Below are 20,735 nucleotides of genomic sequence, written 5' to 3' on the forward strand. Positions count from 1 at the left end.
CTCCCTACGCGACTCCCTTGTCCATTCATCCCCCCCATCCTTCCCCACCGACCTCCCTCCGGGCACTCATCCCTGCAAACGGAAGAAGTGCTACACCTGCCCCCACACTTCTTCCCTCACCACCATCCCAGGCCCCAGACAGTCCTTTCAGGTGAGGCACCACTTCATCTGCGAGTCAGCTGGGGTGATATACTGTATCCGGTGCTCCCGATGTGGCCATTTATACATAGGGGAGACCGTTTCGCCGAACACCGGCGTTCAGTCCTCCAGCAGTGGCGGGATCTCCCTGTGGCCACACACTTCAATTCCAGAGACCACTCCGACATGTCTGTCCATGGCTTCCTCTACCGTTAAGATGAGGCCACACGCAGGTCGATGGAGCAATATCTTATCTCCCGTCTAGGTAGCCTCCTACCTGCCGGCATGAACATCCAACTCACAGACCTCCGTTGATACCCCTGCCCCCCCTTACCCCCATCCCTATCTATTATTTTAGTCTGGTTCTCTTTCTCTCTTTCCCCCCCCTCACTATAATCTCCCCCCAGCCCTAACTTTCTTTCTCTTTTATTTCCCATAATTCTCCACCTTCCCCCTAGCCCATTTCCCTCCAGCCTATCACTTCCCAGCTCTCTACTTCATCCCTCCCCCACTTCTTATCCCCCCTCGACCATCCCATGTTACTTCACTCCTGATGAAGGGTTTCGGCCCGAAACGTCGTCACTACATCCTCCCATAGATGCTGTCTGGCCTGCTGAGTTCTGCCAGCATTTTGTGTTTTTAATCCCCTAGTCAACACCTTTCAGTGCCCATACACTGCACGGTTCTGTGCTATCTACACCACACTGGCAATGCCTCTCTTCAACAAAATCAATATACTATAGTTTCCACAAGTCTCTGTTTCTCACTAGTCAGTTGAAGCAATGGGGGGTTTTCACACTCGTTAATCTCCCTTCATAATTGTTGAACGGGTTGGAGGTGCAGTGAAGTACAGGAAACAATGTTCCATCACTGAGGTTGTGCTATCCATTTATCCCTTTGGTTATTTCCAGCGACCTTATCCACTTCTCTACTATTGTCCTGCTGGAATAGTGTGAACATCAGTATGTCTGATTAATCTGATGACTCCTGAGTTTAGTGCCAACATTTAAAGAAAAAGAAATTTAGTGCATGTGGAACTGTACTCAATATGAATTTGTGTTCACAAGGGATAGTTTAGTGCAGATAGATTTGTAAAAATTGTAAATTACAACCTGAAATCCTCTGGATGTTGCCAAATTTTTGTACATTATTGAATAGTGATTCATTAGGTTTTCTAGGTCTAAATGCACAAACTTTCCTTCTAGACCTACATTGTTCCAAGTGCAGCTATATTCAAAGCAGAAGATCCCAGTCAAGAAACCCAGGCCATGCTGAATAACATGAGAGTTTATGGCACGTGTACAATCGCTCTGATGGCCACAGTGGTATTTGTAGGAGTCAAGTACGTCAACAAACTGGCTCTTGTTTTCCTGGCCTGCGTCATCCTTTCCATCTTCTCTATCTATGCAGGGGTCATCAAAAGTGGCTTCAGTCCGCCAGACTTTTCGTAAGTAAATACATTTGTCATTTAAAGGGGACAATTTCAAGGATTCTTCATGAGTTTAATTGTTTTTGTTTTGAATGATAAATAAAATTTTTTTAAAATAATACAGCTGATAAATAAGTATTTTCTCCTACATTGGAACCTCCATTCCATTTATCTGCTGAGTTTCCCAACCATCACTAAAAGTGCATCAGTCTTGAACAGCTTTTAAGCAACAACAGTTTTACATTTTCCCCCTCTATTTCTGAAATAATGTTTTGCGATATCACCCTGATGGTTCTGGCTGTAATTTTAAACATTATGCCCTTGTTTGAAATCTTTTCACCATCATCTTATCCCTGAATCAATTTAAGTAGTTCCACTAGTCCCTGGAACCTGTTCTCATAATGTAATTCCTTCTCTCTTCTCCCCTCTCCAACTGGCAGCTGTTGCCAGTGTTATTTTCCACTATTTTTAATTTTACTCGAATTCTTTATTCAATAATGGAAAATATGAGGTTTGGATGAAATTTTTATTTTTCCTTTTACCTGTTTCTAATACCACAAGGCCTTGGGCCAAAAGCTGGTAGCACTATGATGCAGCTAATAAATCAGTGCCAGAGAGAAGAGATTCAATCCTGACCTCGGGAACTATGTGGAATTTGTACATTCTCACTGGGACCATAATTTTCTTCAAGTGCCCTGGTTTCTTCGCACATCCCAAATTGTGTGGATTCAAAATAAATCATTGTAAATTGTCCCTTGTGTATGAGTGAGTATGGGGAGTTGACGAGAATGTGGAGATTTTTAAAAATTGGGATTAGTCTAAATGGTGATTGTGGTGGAGTCAGTGGATCTAAGAGTCCTTGTCTGTGATGTGCATCTCTATGGAAGTAACTTTTAAGTCCATTACTTTCCAATAATGGCATAGTGAGCTGAATCTCCTCCTTTAGATCAAAAATTTGTATTATATGATTTGCTGATTTTCTAACATTGCAGTACAGTTCCAAATCTGATATATTGACTTACTTAATTTGTTATTTTAAAAGCAGTAATAAACTCATGAACGAAGAACTCCTGGATCAAAATAGTACAACCTGGAAAACTAGATATAAATCTTTATAGGATTGTTACATTGTAACGTTTTAACATAGAAATAAAAAGGCTTTGCCAAAGTCCTAATTCCTCAACTTATCAGTTCTCCCGTGTCCTTGATTTTGTTATGTTTTTCATATTCGATATTGGCTTATAATTGTAACGTACTTAGATGCAGAGAAAAACTTAGTTTTGTATGCAATCCAGACATTTCACTTCTAAAACATTAGGTACTTTGAAATAATACAAGGGAACAACAGTAACAGAATGCAAAATGCTATATATTTTCATCTTACGCATCCTGTTTCATGTCCTATACAGCCTCTGTCTGCTTGGAAACAGGACATTAGCTTTGAAAAGCTTTGACAAGTGTGCAAAGATTATAACTGAAGGAAATCAGACAGTGACATCCAAGCTCTGGCAGCTTTTCTGTGACGGGCCTTCTCTCAATGCTACTTGCAGAGAATACTTCAAACTCAACAATGTCACAAAGATTCAAGGGATACCTGGGATTGCTAGCAAAGTAATATATGGTGAGTATTAGAATATGATGCATGTGGAAGAAATTTCAATGGACATCAACACACAGAGCAGTTTTTGACATGGCTCTTATAAAATAAACAATCATAATCATGATACAAATATTGCTAAAATAAAAGCAAAGTAATAGATCTTGCAAACAGGGAATGAAACTATCGGAAAACATTAACTAATTGGAGAATATATTTGGAGAGATAATCAGAATTAAGATTTCCTTGGGAGGGGGAGTGAATAACCTGCAATTATAATGTTTTGTTTTGGGAATTAAAATATATTGACTAACTGAGAAAGTATTAAGCCCAACAATATCTGGTACTAGTAATTTCTGCTGGAAAGGTAGGTTAAGTGTTCCACCGGGCACAAAGACGATCAGAAACGGGTACAATTTCACAATAGTGCAAATTAACCTGATTTCAATTACACTTCACTGTGTTATAGAGTCATAGTCGCAGTAAACAGACTCTTTGGCCCAGCTGGTCCATGCTGGCCAAGATTCCCATCTAAGCTGGTTCCCATTTGGTCCATATCCTTCCAAACCTTTCCTATACATGTACCTGTCAAGTATCTTTCAAATGTTAACTTTCCTGCCTCAACCACGTCGTTCATTCTATATACTGATCACTCTCTGTCCCTCAGGCTTCCTATCAAATTTCTTTCCTCTACCTTAAACCTTTGCCCTTTAGTTATTGATTCCTTAACTCGGGGGGACGGAGGGGGGGATTATGTGCATTCATGCTATCTATGCTCCCTATAATATCAAACACCTGTGTTAGACTACCCATTATTCTCCTGAGCTCCAACAAAATGTCCCAATCTGTTCAGTTTCCCTCCATAAGGTCCTTGAAAATATCTTTGTTATTCTCCTTTGCTCTGTTTGTAGCTGAATGGCATGTTTCCATGGAGGGATTGTCTACTGAGTCTCTGTGGGTGGAAGTTGGAAACAGGAAGGGTCAATAACTCTACTGGGTATTTTTTATAGACCACCCAATAGTAACAGAGACATCGAGGAGCAGATAGGGAGACAATTTCTGGAAAGGTGTAATAATAACAGGGTTGTTGTGGTGGGAGATTTTAATTTCACAAATATTGATTTGCATCTCCCTAGAGCAAGGGGTTTAGATGAGGTGGAGTTTGTTAGGTGTGTTCAGGAAGGTTTCTTGACACAATATGTAGATAAGCCTACAAGAGGAGAGGCTGTACTTGATCTGGTATTAGGAAATGAACCTGGTCAGGTGTCATGTCTGTCAGTGGGAGAGCATTTTGGAGATAGTGATAACCAGTCTATCTCCTTTAGCATAGCATTGGAGATGGATAGGAACAGACAAGTTAGGAAAGCATTTAATTGGAGTAAGGGGAAATATGAAGCTATCAGGCAGGAACTTTGCATGGCATTCTGCATAGGTACGTTCCGATGAGACGGGAAGGATTGTAGGGTACAGGAACCATTGTGTACAAAAGCTGTTGTAAATCTAGTCAAGAAGAAAAGAAAAGCTTACGAAAGGTTAAAAAAAAACTAGTAATGATAGAGATCTAGAAGATTATAAGGCTAGCAGAAGGAGCTTAATAATGAAATTAGGAGAGCCAGAAGGGGCCATGAGAAGGTCTTGGTGAACAGAATTAAAGAAAACCCGAAGGCATTGTACAAGTATGTGAAGAGCAAGAGGATGAGCCGTGAGAGAATAGGACCAATCTAGTGTGACAGTGGAAAAGTATGTATGAAACCGGAGGAGATAGCAGAGGTACTTAATGAACATTTGCTTCAGTATTCACTATGGAAAAGGATCTTAGCGATTGTAGGGATGATTTACAGTGAATTGAAAAGCTTGCTGATATCGACATTAAGAAAGAGAATGTGCTGGAACTTTTGGAAAGCATCAAATTGGATAAGTCTCCAGGACCAGATGAGATGTACCCCAGGCTACTGTGGGAGGCAAGGGAGGTGATTGCTAAGCCTCTGGCAAAGATCTTTGCATCATCAATGGGGACCGGAGAAGTTCTGGAGGATTGGAGGGTTGCAGATGTTGTTCCCTTATTCAAGAAAGGGAGTAGAGATAGCCCACGAAATTATAGACCTGCGAGTCTTATTTCAGAGGTTGGTAAGTTGATGGAAAAAATCCGGACAGGCAGGATATTTGAACATTTGGATGTGTAATATAGTTAGGAATAGTCAGCATTGCTTTGTCAAAGACAGGTCGTGCCTTATGAGCTTGATTGAATTTTTTGATGAACACATTGATGCAGGTAGAGCAGTAGATGTAGTGTAAATGGATTTCAGCAAGGCATTTGATAAGCTACCCCATGCAAGGCTTATTGAGAAAGTAATGAGACATTGGATCCAGAATTGGCTTGCACACAGAAGGCAAAGAGTGGTAAGGTCAGTCACCAGTGATGTGCCTCAGAGGTCTGGGACCCCCTACTCTTTGTGATTTTTACAAATGACCTGGAAGAAGTGGAGGGATGGGTTAGTAAATTTGCTGATGACACAAAAGTTGAGGATGTTGTGGATAGTGTGGAGGGCTGTCAAAGGTTACAGTGGGACATCGATAAGATGCAAAACTGGGCTGTGAAGTGGCAGATGGAATTCAACCCAGATAAGTGTGAGGTGGTTCATTTTGGTAGGTCAAGTATGATGGCAGAATATAGTGCTAATGGTAAGACTTTTGGCAGTGTGGAGAATCAGATGGATCTTGGGGTCTGAGTCCATAGGACATTCAAAGCTGCTGTGCAAGTTGACTCTGTGGTTAAGAAGGCATATGATGCATTGGCCTTCATCAACCATGGGAGAGGTAATGTTACAGCTATATAAGACCCTGATCAGACCCCACTTGAAGTACTGTGCTCAGTTCTGGTCACCTCACTACAGGAAGGATGTGGAAACTGTAGAAAGGGTGCAGAGAAGATTTACAAGGATGTTTCCTGGCTTGGGGAGCATGCCTTATGAGAATAGGTTGAGTGAACTTGGCCTTTTCTCCTTGGAGCGGCAGAAGATGAAAAGTGACCTGATAGGGGTGTATAAGATAATGAGAGGCATTGATTGTGTGGATAGTCAGAGGCTTTTTCCCAGGGCTGAAATGACTAACACGAGAGGGCACAGTTTTAAGGTGCTTGGAAGTAGGTACAGAGGAAATGTTAGGGCTAAGTTTTTTAACACAGAGTGGTGAGTGTGTGCAATGGGCTTCCCGCAATGGTGGTGGAGGCAAATAGGATAGGGTCTTTCAAGAGACTCCTGGATAGGTACATGGAGCTTAGAAAAATAGAGGGCTATGGGTAACCCTAGGTAATTTCTAAAGTAAATACATATTCGGCACAGCATTGTGGGCTGAAGGGCCTGTATTGTGCTGTAGGTTTTCTATGTTTTTATGTTTCCTATTGCAGGATGACCAAAACTGATTTCCAAATACTGCCTCACCAACTTCTTCTACAATTACAACATAACATCCCATTCCTGTTTTGTATGCAGTGTCATGAGAAGACAATAAACTGTTTTTGAGATTTCTTGGGAGACAATTGATAGTGCTTTAGTCTGAAACTCTCCTGGGTTTGAATGAAATAATTAATGAAGTAGATCATGGAAATCATAATTTTGACAGTAGGTAAGCTTTTAAGTGTCACTAGTTCTGAATTTTGATCTGCTCTTCACTCAATTAGTAATGAGATAGGGTAGGAGGCATGCTGCATTTGTTTTTAATAATATAAAAAAATAATGTGTTTCAAGGTCTTTTCTCAAAAGTAGCAGGAGAAAATTTGTAACCTTCGGTGATACTGAAGGATTAATTCACCGGTCTGGATGGTTTACCTCTGAGCTTTAATTAGGCTTGGCAAATGAGCACCTAGAATGTCAAATGCTCTTGTAATTCTGTCAAAACCGTCGAATATGTTTACTAACACCTTTAATGTAGTAAAAGTTGAGTGTATTTAAATATGTTCCACTACATATGGAAATCAAAGATATGTTAAATCAAGTGAGTCGCTAAGTTGTGAATCTCTTGGTTTAGGGAACTTGAACATAGAACAGCACCGGAACAAGGCGTTTGATCACTGTGTATATTGAATAGAGGGATATGGACTATGATGCCAATCTGACTAAATCCAATGCCTGTCGATGGTTCATATCTCTCTAGTCCCTGCTTGTTCATTTGTCTCTAAGTACCTCTGAACATTGCTATTATATCTTCTTCCATCACCTCACCGGTAATGGTGGAATAGGACATGGTCCACTGGCTAGAACTGGCAGAGCATAAAGAGCTTGGAGGCTTATAAGACTAATAGATCCTTTGCAATTCATGTTTGAATACAGCATTCTGTTTAAAATGTTGCCTTTTGATATATTCTGTCACAATAGCAATGAACTCAAAGGGATTACTTTTAACTCACCTGGCATCTATTTCCCTGATGTTTTATTTTGAAATTTCCAGTGGAGTAATTTGGAAGTAACATTGGTTTCTCTGTAAAATGAATAATGGATTCAATCCAGGCAGTCAAGTTTGGTTGCAGAAACCTCAGAGAATGAGAAGTCATTTTGTACAAATGTTGTTTCTGTCTATTATAAACAAGCAGTTCCTTAACCAAAACTTTCATGGTATTTCACCCCCACCCCTTGTTTTCACTTAGACAATATTTGGAGTCATTATGGACCCCAAGGAGAAATGCTGGAAAAACCAGGACTGCCATCTATACCTGCCGCAGAAGCTGAAGCAAATACAGGGCTGCCATATGTGTTCAGTGACATAGCGACCTACTTCACCATGCTTGTTGGCATCTATTTCCCCTCTGTGACAGGTGAGGGTCTATGGCTGGGAAGTTGCCGGAGAACGTACAAATACCACACAGTCCCATATTTAATGTGTAATCCTGATTATTTCCTTTAACACTCCCATTTGTCCTCTTTTCCTTAATCCACTAGTTAAATTGTATAAAGATTGGGGTGTACATAATTTTAATTTATATCACACTTGATTTTGACCAAGATTCTTTTCTTCCCTCAACAGGTATCATGGCAGGTTCAAATAGGTCTGGAGACCTCAAAGATGCACAGAAATCCATCCCTACTGGAACACTACTAGCAATTATTACAACCTCTTTCATTTGTATCCTTATTCTGGGAAATGATCTTCCAAAGCTGAAATATGCTGTAGAAATTTTGAAGAAATCTAGTTAGCCGTCATATTGGGTTGAAGATTATAAAGTTGTAAAATTCAGTTCAGTAGATCTAGTAACTTGTGGACAGATACCTGACACGTCAATGAAACCCTGTGGTAGGAACCTAACCATTTGACTAATGTCATTGAAAGAAGGGAACTTGATACTTCAACCCAAATTTGAAGTCAACATAACTACTTTCTAGCCATCTTTGAAGTATAATTTTTATAATGGCAGTATAATATATGCACTAGGAATACACTTAATTATTTTATATCTATGATGTAATATGTTGACATGTGCTAGATTTGGCTCATTGACTGTGTCTGCACACATAGATGTGCCAGGTATGGAGGGCCAGATTACGGTAGTTTTCAGCTCTCCCTTGGGAATTAGGTTTCAAGGCAATGATGACTGTGCCCCCGACCTAGAAAGCTTCACCTCCTGTCAAATAGGGAGGTATCTTCACCATTTAGCATTTTTACCATTTTATTTTTGATGTTTAGAGACACTGAGTTATAAAAAAAAAATAGACATCACTGAGCTAGCAAATTATTAAAGTCATTAAAATAAAACAACACATTTTCTTCTCCATGTCATAAACCCCTATTTAAATGAATGGGTTGCTGTTGTTCTGGTAGGTCTGGAAAAGCAAGGCTGTATAAGGCACTGGTGAGACCTCACTTCGAATATTGTGAACAGTTCTGGGGCCCTTATTTACGAATGGATGTGCTGACATTGGAGAGGATTCAGAGGAGGTTCACGAGAATGATACTGGAAATGAAAGAGTTATCATATGAGCAGTAATTGAAGCCTGTACTCATTGGAATTTAGAAGAATGAGGGGTAGGGATCTCATTGAAACCTATTGAATGTTGAAAGGCCTCAATAGAGTGAATGTGAAAAGGATGTTTTCTTTGGTGAGGAAGTCTAGGACCAGAGGGCACGGCCTCAAAATAGAGGGACTTCGTTTAGAACAGAGATGAGAAGAAATTACTTCACCAGAGGGTAGTGAATCTGTGGAATGTGTTGCCACAGGCAGCTGTAGAGGCCAGGTCACTGGGTGTATTGAAGGCAGAGTTTTATAGGGTCTTGATTAGTCAGGGCGTGAATTATTATGGGGAGGAGGGAGGAGAATAGGGTTGAGAGGGAAATGGATCAGCCATGATGAAATGACGGAGCAGACTCAGTGGGCCAAATGGCCTATTTCTGTTCCTATGTCTTATGATCTAATTCCTTGCTCATCTGGTGGAACAGCATAGTCTCTGTTCTTTAGTCAGGGATGAATGTAAAATTTGTTCAGCACCAGGAGGTTCCCCCACCACCAGTTGTGATGGTCTCAGAGCTGTTTTGCATTGATGAATAGCAATCTCTTACTGACAATCCATTATCATCTGTGACTTATGAATATTTTTCAGTAGCAAGAAGAAAATAATAAGGACTTGATTTTTTTCAGTTTTTACAGATTTGGAGAACAAAACCAATTTTTATTTCATTGATGTAACTCCCAGCAATAAATGTCAACTAACCAGAACACACATTTTGCTTAAAGCTTGCTGCATGTTGCTATCCATGTGCCTATGGAGTGTTAATCAAACCCATTTGTTTGTGAGCTGCATTCGTTAACAGTGTGACAATAGTAAACAGCTGGCTAATGATAACATTCAGTAATGTAATGAGATTTTGAGCTTTCGTCCTTGCCTATTTCCAATTCACTTTGATTCATAGAGGTGAAGGTTATAAATTTTAACAAACTATAATAATAACTTTGGTTAACACTATTAATAACAACTGAAAGAGAAACATCCAAGCTCTAGGAATACTAATATGAAAATCGTTTTAGTTGCTGTAGAGAATTTTGATTGTGATTGTTTTTCCTTCAGAGATTCTAATTAGAAGTATAACTAACCTAAGTTACATGACTTTATTTCCTTAATAATCAACAAAAGACTTGTCATGCATTATCTTGTTTGGTGCTTGCATTGAAGGTGTCCTTTTGAGGGACAAGTAAGTGATACGTACAAATTTATGCCAATATCTAGTAAAGTGATATTTTAAAATCAGTGTGCCAATTTTTATTGGATTATTAAGTGTCTTAGCCTACACAGAGCATTGAGTCCTTGGGGCTGTCTTAATTTTAGTCCTTCAATCTGAACACTCAGCAATAAATAGCCCCCTCTAAAAACATCTGCTCAGGCTTCTTGCTACTGTTTCAATACCAGGTGCAAATCAAACCCTTCTGCTGTTCTCTTAGGAAGGAACTTTCACAGTTTAGTGTCAAGAAGCTGTCAGTCAGGTTGAGGCAGGTGTTGCAGCCGCTTAGTACTGACATGGTGAAAATTACTTTATCTCTTTATAATTCTCTGAATGTGTTTTTGTGTTTTTTTAAATGCCTGTCTAACTGTCATTGAATCCCTAGGTCTTCATGGCTCTGAGTCACTTGATCATACAAGGACTTCTGAGAAATTTTGTGAACTACCAGAAGTACCACAAAATTTTTACTTTTAAGTGAATGGCTGGGTGTAATTTTTAGATAATGATAAGCTGATCAACAAACATAATTTAAAATCTTTGATGTAGGTTCGAAACCATCACAGGCATTAAGTGTTCTATGGAAAATTATGGAGATCCCTAAGACTAATAGCTTTTTTATTTTTTGTTGTTTAGTTCAGCATTTAATATATACCAATGTCATAATGATAGATTGATTGCAATAACATAATTTCTATTTTTGCTAATGCTCTGCTGAAGGAAAATAGGTTGAAATATTATGCCCTAATCTACTTTATTCTGTGAAGTTCCAGCCGAATAGCTAACAGCTGAGATTCTAAATAGAGAACCATGTTTGTAATGGTTATTATTGCATTCTTAACAGGAACCCTTGTCATTCTGATGGCTTAGAATATCTGAAACCTGTCAGCATGATAGGTTTTCAGCCACTCCTCAAGGTTTAATGCAACTGGGGATAATGCTAGGACAAAACAATCTTGTGCACCATAGTTGCTTTTCAAATATATAAAACAAATTAAATATGTAACAATATGGATCTAATATAGGCAAATTAGCTTTACAACTCCATCCTAGTGAGGTGGAATAGGTAGCTGCCAAGATCTGAGTCAAGCTGAAATGATGTGAGTGAACAGTGCTTTTTAACTGTGGGCTCCCTTTCTCCCCTCTATCCAAATTCCTTAGTGACTTTTTCCCCTGGAAATTCGGGGTGGAAATCTGAAAATCCCCACAGTAAATTGCTCAATACAGGCTCACTAGAAGTTATTTGGTGAGAATTTCATTGTTGTTGCCACCAGATGTATTTTAGTGCTATGTTCATAAGCAACTTAAATGCTTTTGAACTCACCTTCATTTACTGAGGCTCGTGTTGATGTGAATGCAACAATTACCCATGACCTTATTGTTCTGCTTTCCTGTACAACTATTTGATCAATTTACTGCTTTACTTCCCATGTTTTTAAAGATTTGCTTTTAAAAGAGTCCACTTTTGTTCTCAGGTTTGGCGAGTCTGTAAATGGCAATCTTGTCATTGGGATTCTGGCTTGGCCTTCTCCCTGGGTTATAGTGATTGGTTCTTTCTTCTCAACATGTGGTGCTGGTCTCCAGAGTCTCACTGGGGCCCCTCGTTTAATGCAGGCTATTGCCCGTGATGGGATAGTTCCTTTCCTACGGGTAAGTGTAAATAATTATATGAAAGTTATATTAAAGCTGAGCTGAAGATTTTAACAACAGAACTTTACAGAATGTTTTGGAAATACTAAAAGCATTTCATTATAAGACTGGAAAATCAAAGACATAGGGGTAGAATTAGGCTATTCCAGCCAGTAAGTCTGCTCTGCCACTTAATAGTGGCTGCTTTATATTCCCTCTCAATTCCATTCTCCTACCTTCTTTCTGTAACCTTTGACACTCTTACTAATCAGAAACTTAGCAACCTTCACTTTAAGTATAAATAATGACTTGCCTGCACAGTTATCAGTGGCAATATATCACACAGATTCATCACCCTCTGGCTAAAGAAACTCCTCATTTAAAGAAATGTCCCTCTGGCACTAGACTCCCTCACTATGGGAAACATCCCTCTATGTTCACTCTATAGGCCTTTCAATATTCAGTACATTTCAATGAGGTCTTCTTCATTCTTCTAAATTCCAGTGAGTACTGGCCCAAAGACATCAAATGCTCCTCATACAACACTTCCATTCTCATAAAACTCCTTTGGACCCTCTCGAATGCCAGTATATCCTTTCTTATATATGTGTCCCAAAACTGCTGACTATTCTCCAAACATGGTCAGATCAATCCCTTATAAAATCTCAGTTACATCTTTGTTGTTATATTGTAGTCCTTCCAAAATGAATGCCAACAATGCATTTGCCTTCTTTACAATCTGCAAGTTCACTGTTAGAATCGTGCACTAGAACTCCCAATTCTCTATGCACCTTCAATTTCTAAATTCACTCCCCATTTAGAAAATAGTCTGCACCTTTATTCATTTTTGTAAAAGTGAATTACCATACACTTCCCTACACTGTATTCCATCTGCCACTTCTTTGCCCATTCACCTAATCTGTCCATATTTCTGCAGATTCCCTTCTTCCTCAATACCACTTGCCCCTCCACCTATCTTTGTATTATCCACAACCCCTGGCCACAAACCCATCAATTCTGCCATCCAGATTGTTAAATTATGATGTGAAAAGTAGCAAACCCAACACTAGCATCCACTAGTCATTGGCAGCCAACCAGAAAAGGCCTCCTTTATTTCCATTCTTGGCCTTCTGTTAGTCAGCAATCTTTTGTCCATGCTGGTGTCTTTCCATGGGCTTTTATCTTGTTTAACAGCCTTGTGTACTACACCTAGAAACGCCAGCCATTGCTGCTCTACTGTCATCCCTACTATTGTCCCCCTACAATCAACTTTGGGTAGTTCCTCTCTCATGCCTCTGTAGTTATATATCGATACGTCCGATTTTAACTTCTCCCTATAGGCAGGGATAGTATCTGATATTTGGTAAAAGAATTAAGAAAGGCGTAAAATCTATGAAGAATCCTCAAAGTGGAGTGTTTACAACAAAAAAATAAAAGCTCCTGGAAGAACCCAGTGGTTTCTGAAGTGGTATCCTGTACAGATGGTGTTTGACTTGCTGAGTTCTTCTTGTGGTCTTTTTTTTGTTGCAAGTTCATTTCTTGTGCTTTTAGGTGGAGCCATCACAAATAGAGCATTGACTATTTATCTATATCTCCCCATTTTTTGCTGGCACTTTACAAAACACAACCAGAGTATGCAGAGTAAGCTTCAAATGTTTGTGCTGCATGCCAGATCTGTAATTCAAAGTTTTAAGTAAATTTATTTTAAAAGTACGTATATGTCACCATATACTATCCTGAGATTCATTCAATTATATATTTTATTTTATATTTACATTTAGGTATTTTTATGTTTGATTTCACCACATTTTAAAAACAGGTCTTTGGCCATGGAAAAGCTAACGGTGAACCAACGTGGGCCCTCCTTCTCACTGCTGGTATTTGTGAAATTGGGATTTTGATTGCATCCCTTGATAGTGTGGCTCCCATTCTTTCCATGTAAGTATTGTATTTTTGTTTCTAGCTTTAATATCAATAAGTCTTTTGTTTCGAACTTGTAATTCAGTGGTTGTTCACCATTCACATGCCCAGAGCCAATGATACTTGATCCTTCTGAGGTCATCTTGGTGTATGTGGTTTGTAGACACGTGGTTTTTCTCCTCATAATTTACTGCCTTTTGACTCCTATAGAGTTTCAAATATGTTTGACAGTAACTTACTAATGTAGACAATGCACTCAATGTGAAGAATGTCTAGTGTGTGTAGAAATTGTTCCCCATAAACGGTGATGGACTACAAAAGAACATTTTTGAGAAGGACATGCTAAGCATGCAATGAGCATTAGATATAGAAAAGCAGCTTTTAAAGAGGAGAGGGTTAAAATAGAGTGATCTAGGGGTGAAGTTTCTGCTGCCTGAAAGGTCTGAAGGAGGTGGGTTTGGAAGATGTGTCTTGTTGCACAAAGGACTAGCATAAGTGGTACAGGGTTTAGGCTGAAGATATGCACAAATGATCTTGCATAGCTCAGAACTGCAGTGTAACTTTAATCCTTTACTGTCTCAGATCATCCAGAATTACCAAGTCGGGAATTATGGGAAAAGTTTTCATACTGTGTGGAATATTAATGCATTATGTATATGCAAGTAGCATTAAAAGTTGAAACATTGCAAGAAATGGATACTTCATAGAGTCATACAGCACAGAAACAGGCACTTCAACTACTAAATCTGTACCAACCATCAAGAACACTGTTCACATGGATCCTGTGTCATTTCCTACTCACTCCCGCCAAATCTGTCCATGTTTTACCACTTGCCTGCATGGCAAGGGTAGTTTACAGTAGCCAGTTAACTTCTCAACCTGCATGCATTTGAGATGAAAAGGGAAACCAGAGCTCCTAGAACAAACTCACCAAATTACAGGGACAATGTGCATTAGTATTCAGATTGAACTGGCTCACTAGAATTGAGACAGTAGCTCTACCATTGTGTTGTACAACTGTGTATGCTAATAAGTTAACACTGTGCTTGCAGAGTGAAGATCAAACAAAGCTCAAGCCTTGTTGATCCTCAATGTGACATTGCCCAATAGTCTAGTTTGGACTAAAACAATACATTACTACAAGGTGTCCATTCAATTTTCACTCAATGTACTTGGAGGGTTACTGTGGGAGCCAATTCCATTTGGAGAAAAAGTATTTGATCCAGTGACAGAAGGATGAACATGGGAACAGTAACACCTAGAATTTAAGTAGTGGAAAGTGGACGAAGTTAGATATAGTGAAACTGAAAGAGCAGGTAGGTAGCATGGATTGAATCATTTTAATATGCATACTTTTTCTTTCTTCTCTCAGGTTCTTCTTGATGTGCTACTTGTTTGTGAACCTGGCATGTGCTTTACAAACACTCTTGAGGACACCCAATTGGAGACCACGGTTCAAGTATTATCACTGGTATGGCAGAGCATAAACAAAAGAAAATTCTTCTCAGTTATTTCTGAGTACAGCAAGCCTCAGATCCTATTCACTCTACTATCTTATTAGTAGAATATTTTTAAATTACAGTAGGTGTAATTTGGTTTTAACTGATACTGGAATTGAAGGAATACTTTCATTGATACAGTAGCCTCAAAGTACAACATGAGATTGCATACAATCTCAAATCTTTTATATTTACCTGATCAAGGCTGTTACATATCTGACATTCTGTTATTGTACTTATAGGACTTTGTCTTTCCTGGGTATGAGCTTGAGCCTTGCCTTGATGTTCATCTCTTCCTGGTATTATGCATTGGTTGCCATGTTGATAGCGGGGTGCATCTACAAGTACATTGAATATCGAGGGTGAGATGGTTACTACCTTCCACAATTAAATGTACTTTTTGGATAAAAATCTGTGGCAAACTAAATGACTATCACGTGATTTGTTCTGCGTTTTTCTTAAATATAACCTAATTACTTTTCAGAGCTGAGAAAGAATGGGGTGATGGAATCAGGGGACTGTCTCTAAATGCAGCTCGATATGCTTTGCTCCGATTGGAAGATGGTCCAACTCACACTAAGAACTGGAGGTAAAATCAGAACTACCGTAGATTTCGCACTACAGAGCGCACCTGATTAAAAGCCGCTGGCTCTAATTTTAGAAAGAAAATCAATTTTGTACTTGTACAAGCCGCACCGGATTTTAGGCCGCAGGTGTCCCACGTTGTAATATGAGATATTTACACAGAAAGATATTACACATGAGGATTTTTTAACTTTTAATTAAATCCATATGGTAACATAAACAAATACATATTGCAAATGCTTTTTTTCGAACCGTGCCTGTAAGGCGGCTACTTTTAAATATACATACGTATCGGTAACACACAAATTACGTTGCGTATACTTTTTTACTGAACAGTGCACAAACAACATTCCAATATCTCCTAACGACTGGTAAAAAATATATATACTGCAGCCTACCAGGAAAAGTTACTGATCGCCTTTAACTTAAAAGCAGCGTTTTCGCTCGGGTCTAATGCCGCTCGCCCCCCACCTTCCCGTTTATCTCAAACCAGTATTTCCCACAAGACGCGGCGAAACCGGATGTGACGTCATAGCATCCCGGGATGTAGTACAGAAAACAAATATACCGGGTACTTAAAACACTTCTAACTTTAACTAGAAAATACTAACAAATGAATTACTAAGCGAAAATATTATAAACTAAATAACTGCCATAAAGGCAGCACAATGCTTTTCTTCGAGTGTTTTCCATGTTGATGAGGGTGAGTACAAATGACTGATTTACAATAATTTAATTGTGAAAGTGCGCTTGATTTATCGTACAATTTCATTGGACCTCTGTGAACTACTCATCAATTTTATTGGTCTACTGTTACGAGGCAAAATGTTTTTGGCGGCATGAAAAAAAACCATGCATTAGCCGCACCGTAGTAAAGGCTGCAGTGTTCAAAGCTGTTCAAAGCGTGGGAAAAAAGTAGCGGCTTATAATCCGACATCTACGGTAGGTATTGCAGTTCTTGGTTCAGATTTTATAGTATTCAAAGTTATCTTCATGGCAGTACTTTCTGATCAGAAGTACAAACTTTGATGCCCTGCTTCTTTGCTGCATATAACATTGTATAACTGATTTATTTTTAACAAATTAATAATATTTTTCGGTAAATTGTTCCAATTGAAGGGTATTATATTAATATTGAGAATTTGAACAATGTCAATGCAAACAATGTTGATTAATCAGAGTTTAATACAAAATAAAATGCATAACCCAGTGTTCTGACTTGGATAAAGATCCTTGAAAGTGTGGTTGCTAAGTTTGCTGATCTCACAAAGACAAATGAGAAAGTAACTTGTGTAAAGGTATAAGGTGGTTCAAAAAGTGATTTAGGCAGATTAAGTGAATGGGCAAAGGTCTGGTGAATGAAGTATAATATTGAAAGTATGAAATTGCCTGTAAATACAAAGTTAATTATCTAACTGGTGAAATGTTACATAGCTCTAAGTTGCAGAAGGATTCTGGAGTACGATTTGCAAAAAAGCTATTATGTGGGTACAGCCAGTAATTGGGAAAGTTAACGGTGCTGTTATGCAAATGGTATACAATAGGGGGAAGATTACGCTTCATTTACATAGGGCATGGAATCATTGTCTAAATTATTGGTCACCAACATTTTTAAGCCCAAGTTCCCCCACCTCAGCCTCAGTGAAAAGCAAGATCGACTAGTTACACGCGTGCGCACCGGGGCGGAAAATACCGGAAGTAGAAATAATTTATAAACACCAGGGGTACCCACCCTATTTTGCACCGCGGACCTGTTTATTATTGACAATATGCTTGCAGACCAGCCGATGGGGGTGGGGTGTGGGGTTGGTGTTAAACACAACCAGAATACACCGATACAGTTTCCTTACGTCCAGTCTATTCCACAATTTCACGACTCTCGGCACTTAGCTTCTGTCCCGCTTGCTCACGTTTTTTCCGCTGAAAAATCTCAACGCGTTTGTCTTTAAGTGCGGGATGCTTGGACTCAAAGGTGCCGAAGCCATTTTGAGGGCTTCATTGCCTCGGACAGCCTCCCGGCCCGAACTGCAGCCTCCGCCCGTCCACTGCCAGACGCCTTGGCCAGGTGCGGCTGGTCGTGGGTGGGGTGAGAGGACAAGGTAAGGGCCGGAGGTCCTGTGGTGAACTAGATATACCTGTCTGACTGCTCCTGTGGCTCCTCCCACAGACCCTGCTGACTGCTCCTGTGGCTCCTCCCACAGACCCCTGTATAAAGGCGACTGTGGGCTGCTGCTCTCCCTCATTTTCCCCAGGATGTAGTGCTGTTTATTCTTCCAGTCAATAAAAGCCGATATCTCACTTCCTAAGTCTCAGCGTGAGTTATTGATGGTGCATCAGGTCCCCATGCCGGGGCCGCGTCGGTCGCAGTCCGGAGAGAGCGGCCGACTGAGCGAGGAGTGCGACAGGGCGCCTGACCGCCCCCCTTGTCGGATCTATCGGCCGACAAAAGTTTGTTTTAGTAGATCGCAGCACGGTAGCTGCTCTGATACTTACGAAACCTTGAGCACGAATTAGGACATCTGAATATTTTAGCACCGGGTTCCCCACGAACATTCGGTGTGCGAAACAGGTTTAGAGGCGGCACCCATCCGTCCGCGCTTCAGGCCAGTACCAACAGCATTTCCCGCCGGCCATGCTTCAGGCCAGTATCAACGGCACTTCCCACCGGCCGCCTGAGGCCAACCAGTGATCCCTGCCGCGAGGGTATCACTGCGTTTAGGCGACTGATGAACTCACGTGGGTTCAAGTTCAGCAGTGGGCGTAACAGGGAATGAGGAAAGGTGCAGCTGACTCATATTGTTTCCTCATGGCTCAGGGGTTGGGGACCATTGAATTACACTGTGTAGTGCGGGGGAGCTACACGCATGCGCACTGGGCAGAAAGAACAAAACTAAAACCCTGCAACCCGGAAACAATCTCTCAACAGTATTTGTGTATTTATTTTTCTTTTTTTTTTGGGATCTACTGGGAAAGTCTCAAAGATCGACCAGTTGATCGTGATTGACGGGTTGGCGACCACTAATCTAAAGCAATGGTTTCCTCATTTAAAGCAGATGTTAATGTACTGAAATCAGTTCAGAGAAAGCCTTCCAAACTGGTATCTCAAAACAGCAGGTTGTCATTTGAGGGAACATTAAACAAGCTGGGCTTGGAGACAACAATTATCAGAAAAATGAGAGAGGACTTGAGAGAAATATATAAAATTGTAAATTTTGACAGATTGGATGCAGCGAGGATGTTTCTAATTGTGGGAGCATCTAGAGCAGGGGTTCCTAAGCTTACTTATGCTATGGACTAATGTCATTAAGCAAGGGGTCCGTAGACCCCCAGGTTGGGAACCCCTGATCAAGAGCAAGGAATTACTGTTTACAAATAAGGAGACATGCACAATACAGATAAGGTTAATTTTATTCTGTGGCAATCCCTCTTCCTCAAATGGTGCCGGCAAGAGTCTTTGGATATTTTAAGGCATGTACGTAGGTAGATGTGTACATAGATTATTCATAAGTAAAGGGAAGTTGGATTCAGTGGGAGAAGGGTGGTCATAGCAGTGAAAGGTGACCTTAAATTCACAAGAGTTGAAGTTACATTCAGCTCATCCTTAATCTTGTTCCAAATTTTACATACTTTTTACATGTTTTACATATCTTTATATGAAAAGATCTGGAGAACCTTGTTTACATTAATCAGCAAAGTTTATCTGATTAATTGGCAATTAATTTTAATGAACCACAATCTGATAACCTAGTCAGTGGGAATAATGTTGCAAACTTGTTCTCATGGATTTTTTTGTGGAGATCCAAGTGTAAGTTACTCCTATGCCTTGTTGTAAACTGAGCCTTTAACTAAATTGTGAGATTAGTCACAATAAATCTCGTGTTAATGGAAGCCATGACAATATGGAATTGTGATTAGTAGCAAAGTGGATTTCTTGTTATTTCAGTTAACATCATGAACTATCTGGAAACAGTATTGAACCACTTAGGGTGGTACTTGAACAATTTGGGAAAGCTATCCCTGGAGAGGGGACTTCTTTCAAAGGTAGTCTCATACCAAGGCTTTTCATAACAATGATCATGCCTGATTTAACCTGATATTGACCTAGCAACATGTCACAAATGAGACAAAATTGTTGTTAAAATGAGAGTGCCAGCTTGTTGTTAAAAGGAGCCTGCCAGTTTGTCCAGGTCATAACTAGGATTAAAAACAGAGAGGAGAGTCCCTGGCAGCCATTGGTCTTTGTTTCCTTGAGCTATTGGTTATTTTTAATAAAAATATTAAGTGGATTGTTATAAAAATACTGGGCTTTCTTTTATTTCCCCACAGACCCCAACTGTTGATTTTGCTCAACCTTGACCAAGAACAGAATGTAAAGCATCCTCGACTGCTGTCATTTACCACACAGCTCAAAGCTGGCAAGGGATTGACCATAGTTGGCTCAGTGCTGGAAGGTACATTCCTGGAGAGACACTCAGATGTGCAGAATGCCGAACAGGTAATTTTGTGACTGCCCATGTTCAGCAGTCATATTTGAAGTAACATTAGTTGAAGCTGAATTACAGGCATACTATCTTCACCAACAAACATTCCGAGATTTGTTTAATGTGCTGAATCCAATTTGATTGCAATTTCCGAAAAGGAGTTGAATATATGTGAAAGGGGAAAAGGAAAAGAAGGAACTTTGCAAATAACGGGAGTGACAGTATTGGCATTGCTTTCGGAGAACTGCGATGCACAT

The 20,735-nt window shown here is 39.9% G+C and overlaps 1 protein-coding gene across 5 annotated transcripts in view; it reads left to right on the forward strand.

The window, feature by feature from the left end:
- LOC140713718 (solute carrier family 12 member 7-like) overlaps positions 1 to 20,735 on the forward strand; it is a 219,369-nt gene that overhangs the window by 161,315 nt on the left and 37,319 nt on the right. For all 5 annotated transcript variants that reach the window (XM_073024142.1, XM_073024144.1, XM_073024143.1 and 2 more), the window contains exons 7-17: positions 1,344 to 1,585; positions 2,977 to 3,188; positions 7,807 to 7,974; positions 8,184 to 8,282; positions 10,283 to 10,340; positions 11,840 to 12,014; positions 13,813 to 13,931; positions 15,286 to 15,384; positions 15,655 to 15,774; positions 15,897 to 16,001; positions 20,324 to 20,492. In XM_073024142.1, the coding sequence (XP_072880243.1) occupies positions 1,344 to 1,585; positions 2,977 to 3,188; positions 7,807 to 7,974; positions 8,184 to 8,282; positions 10,283 to 10,340; positions 11,840 to 12,014; positions 13,813 to 13,931; positions 15,286 to 15,384; positions 15,655 to 15,774; positions 15,897 to 16,001; positions 20,324 to 20,492 (1,566 nt within the window). The remainder of the gene's footprint in view (positions 1 to 1,343; positions 1,586 to 2,976; positions 3,189 to 7,806; positions 7,975 to 8,183; positions 8,283 to 10,282; positions 10,341 to 11,839; positions 12,015 to 13,812; positions 13,932 to 15,285; positions 15,385 to 15,654; positions 15,775 to 15,896; positions 16,002 to 20,323; positions 20,493 to 20,735) is intronic.

Source organism: Hemitrygon akajei, chromosome 20, assembly GCF_048418815.1.
Source record: "Hemitrygon akajei chromosome 20, sHemAka1.3, whole genome shotgun sequence".
NCBI classification, from domain to species: domain Eukaryota; kingdom Metazoa; phylum Chordata; class Chondrichthyes; order Myliobatiformes; family Dasyatidae; genus Hemitrygon; species Hemitrygon akajei.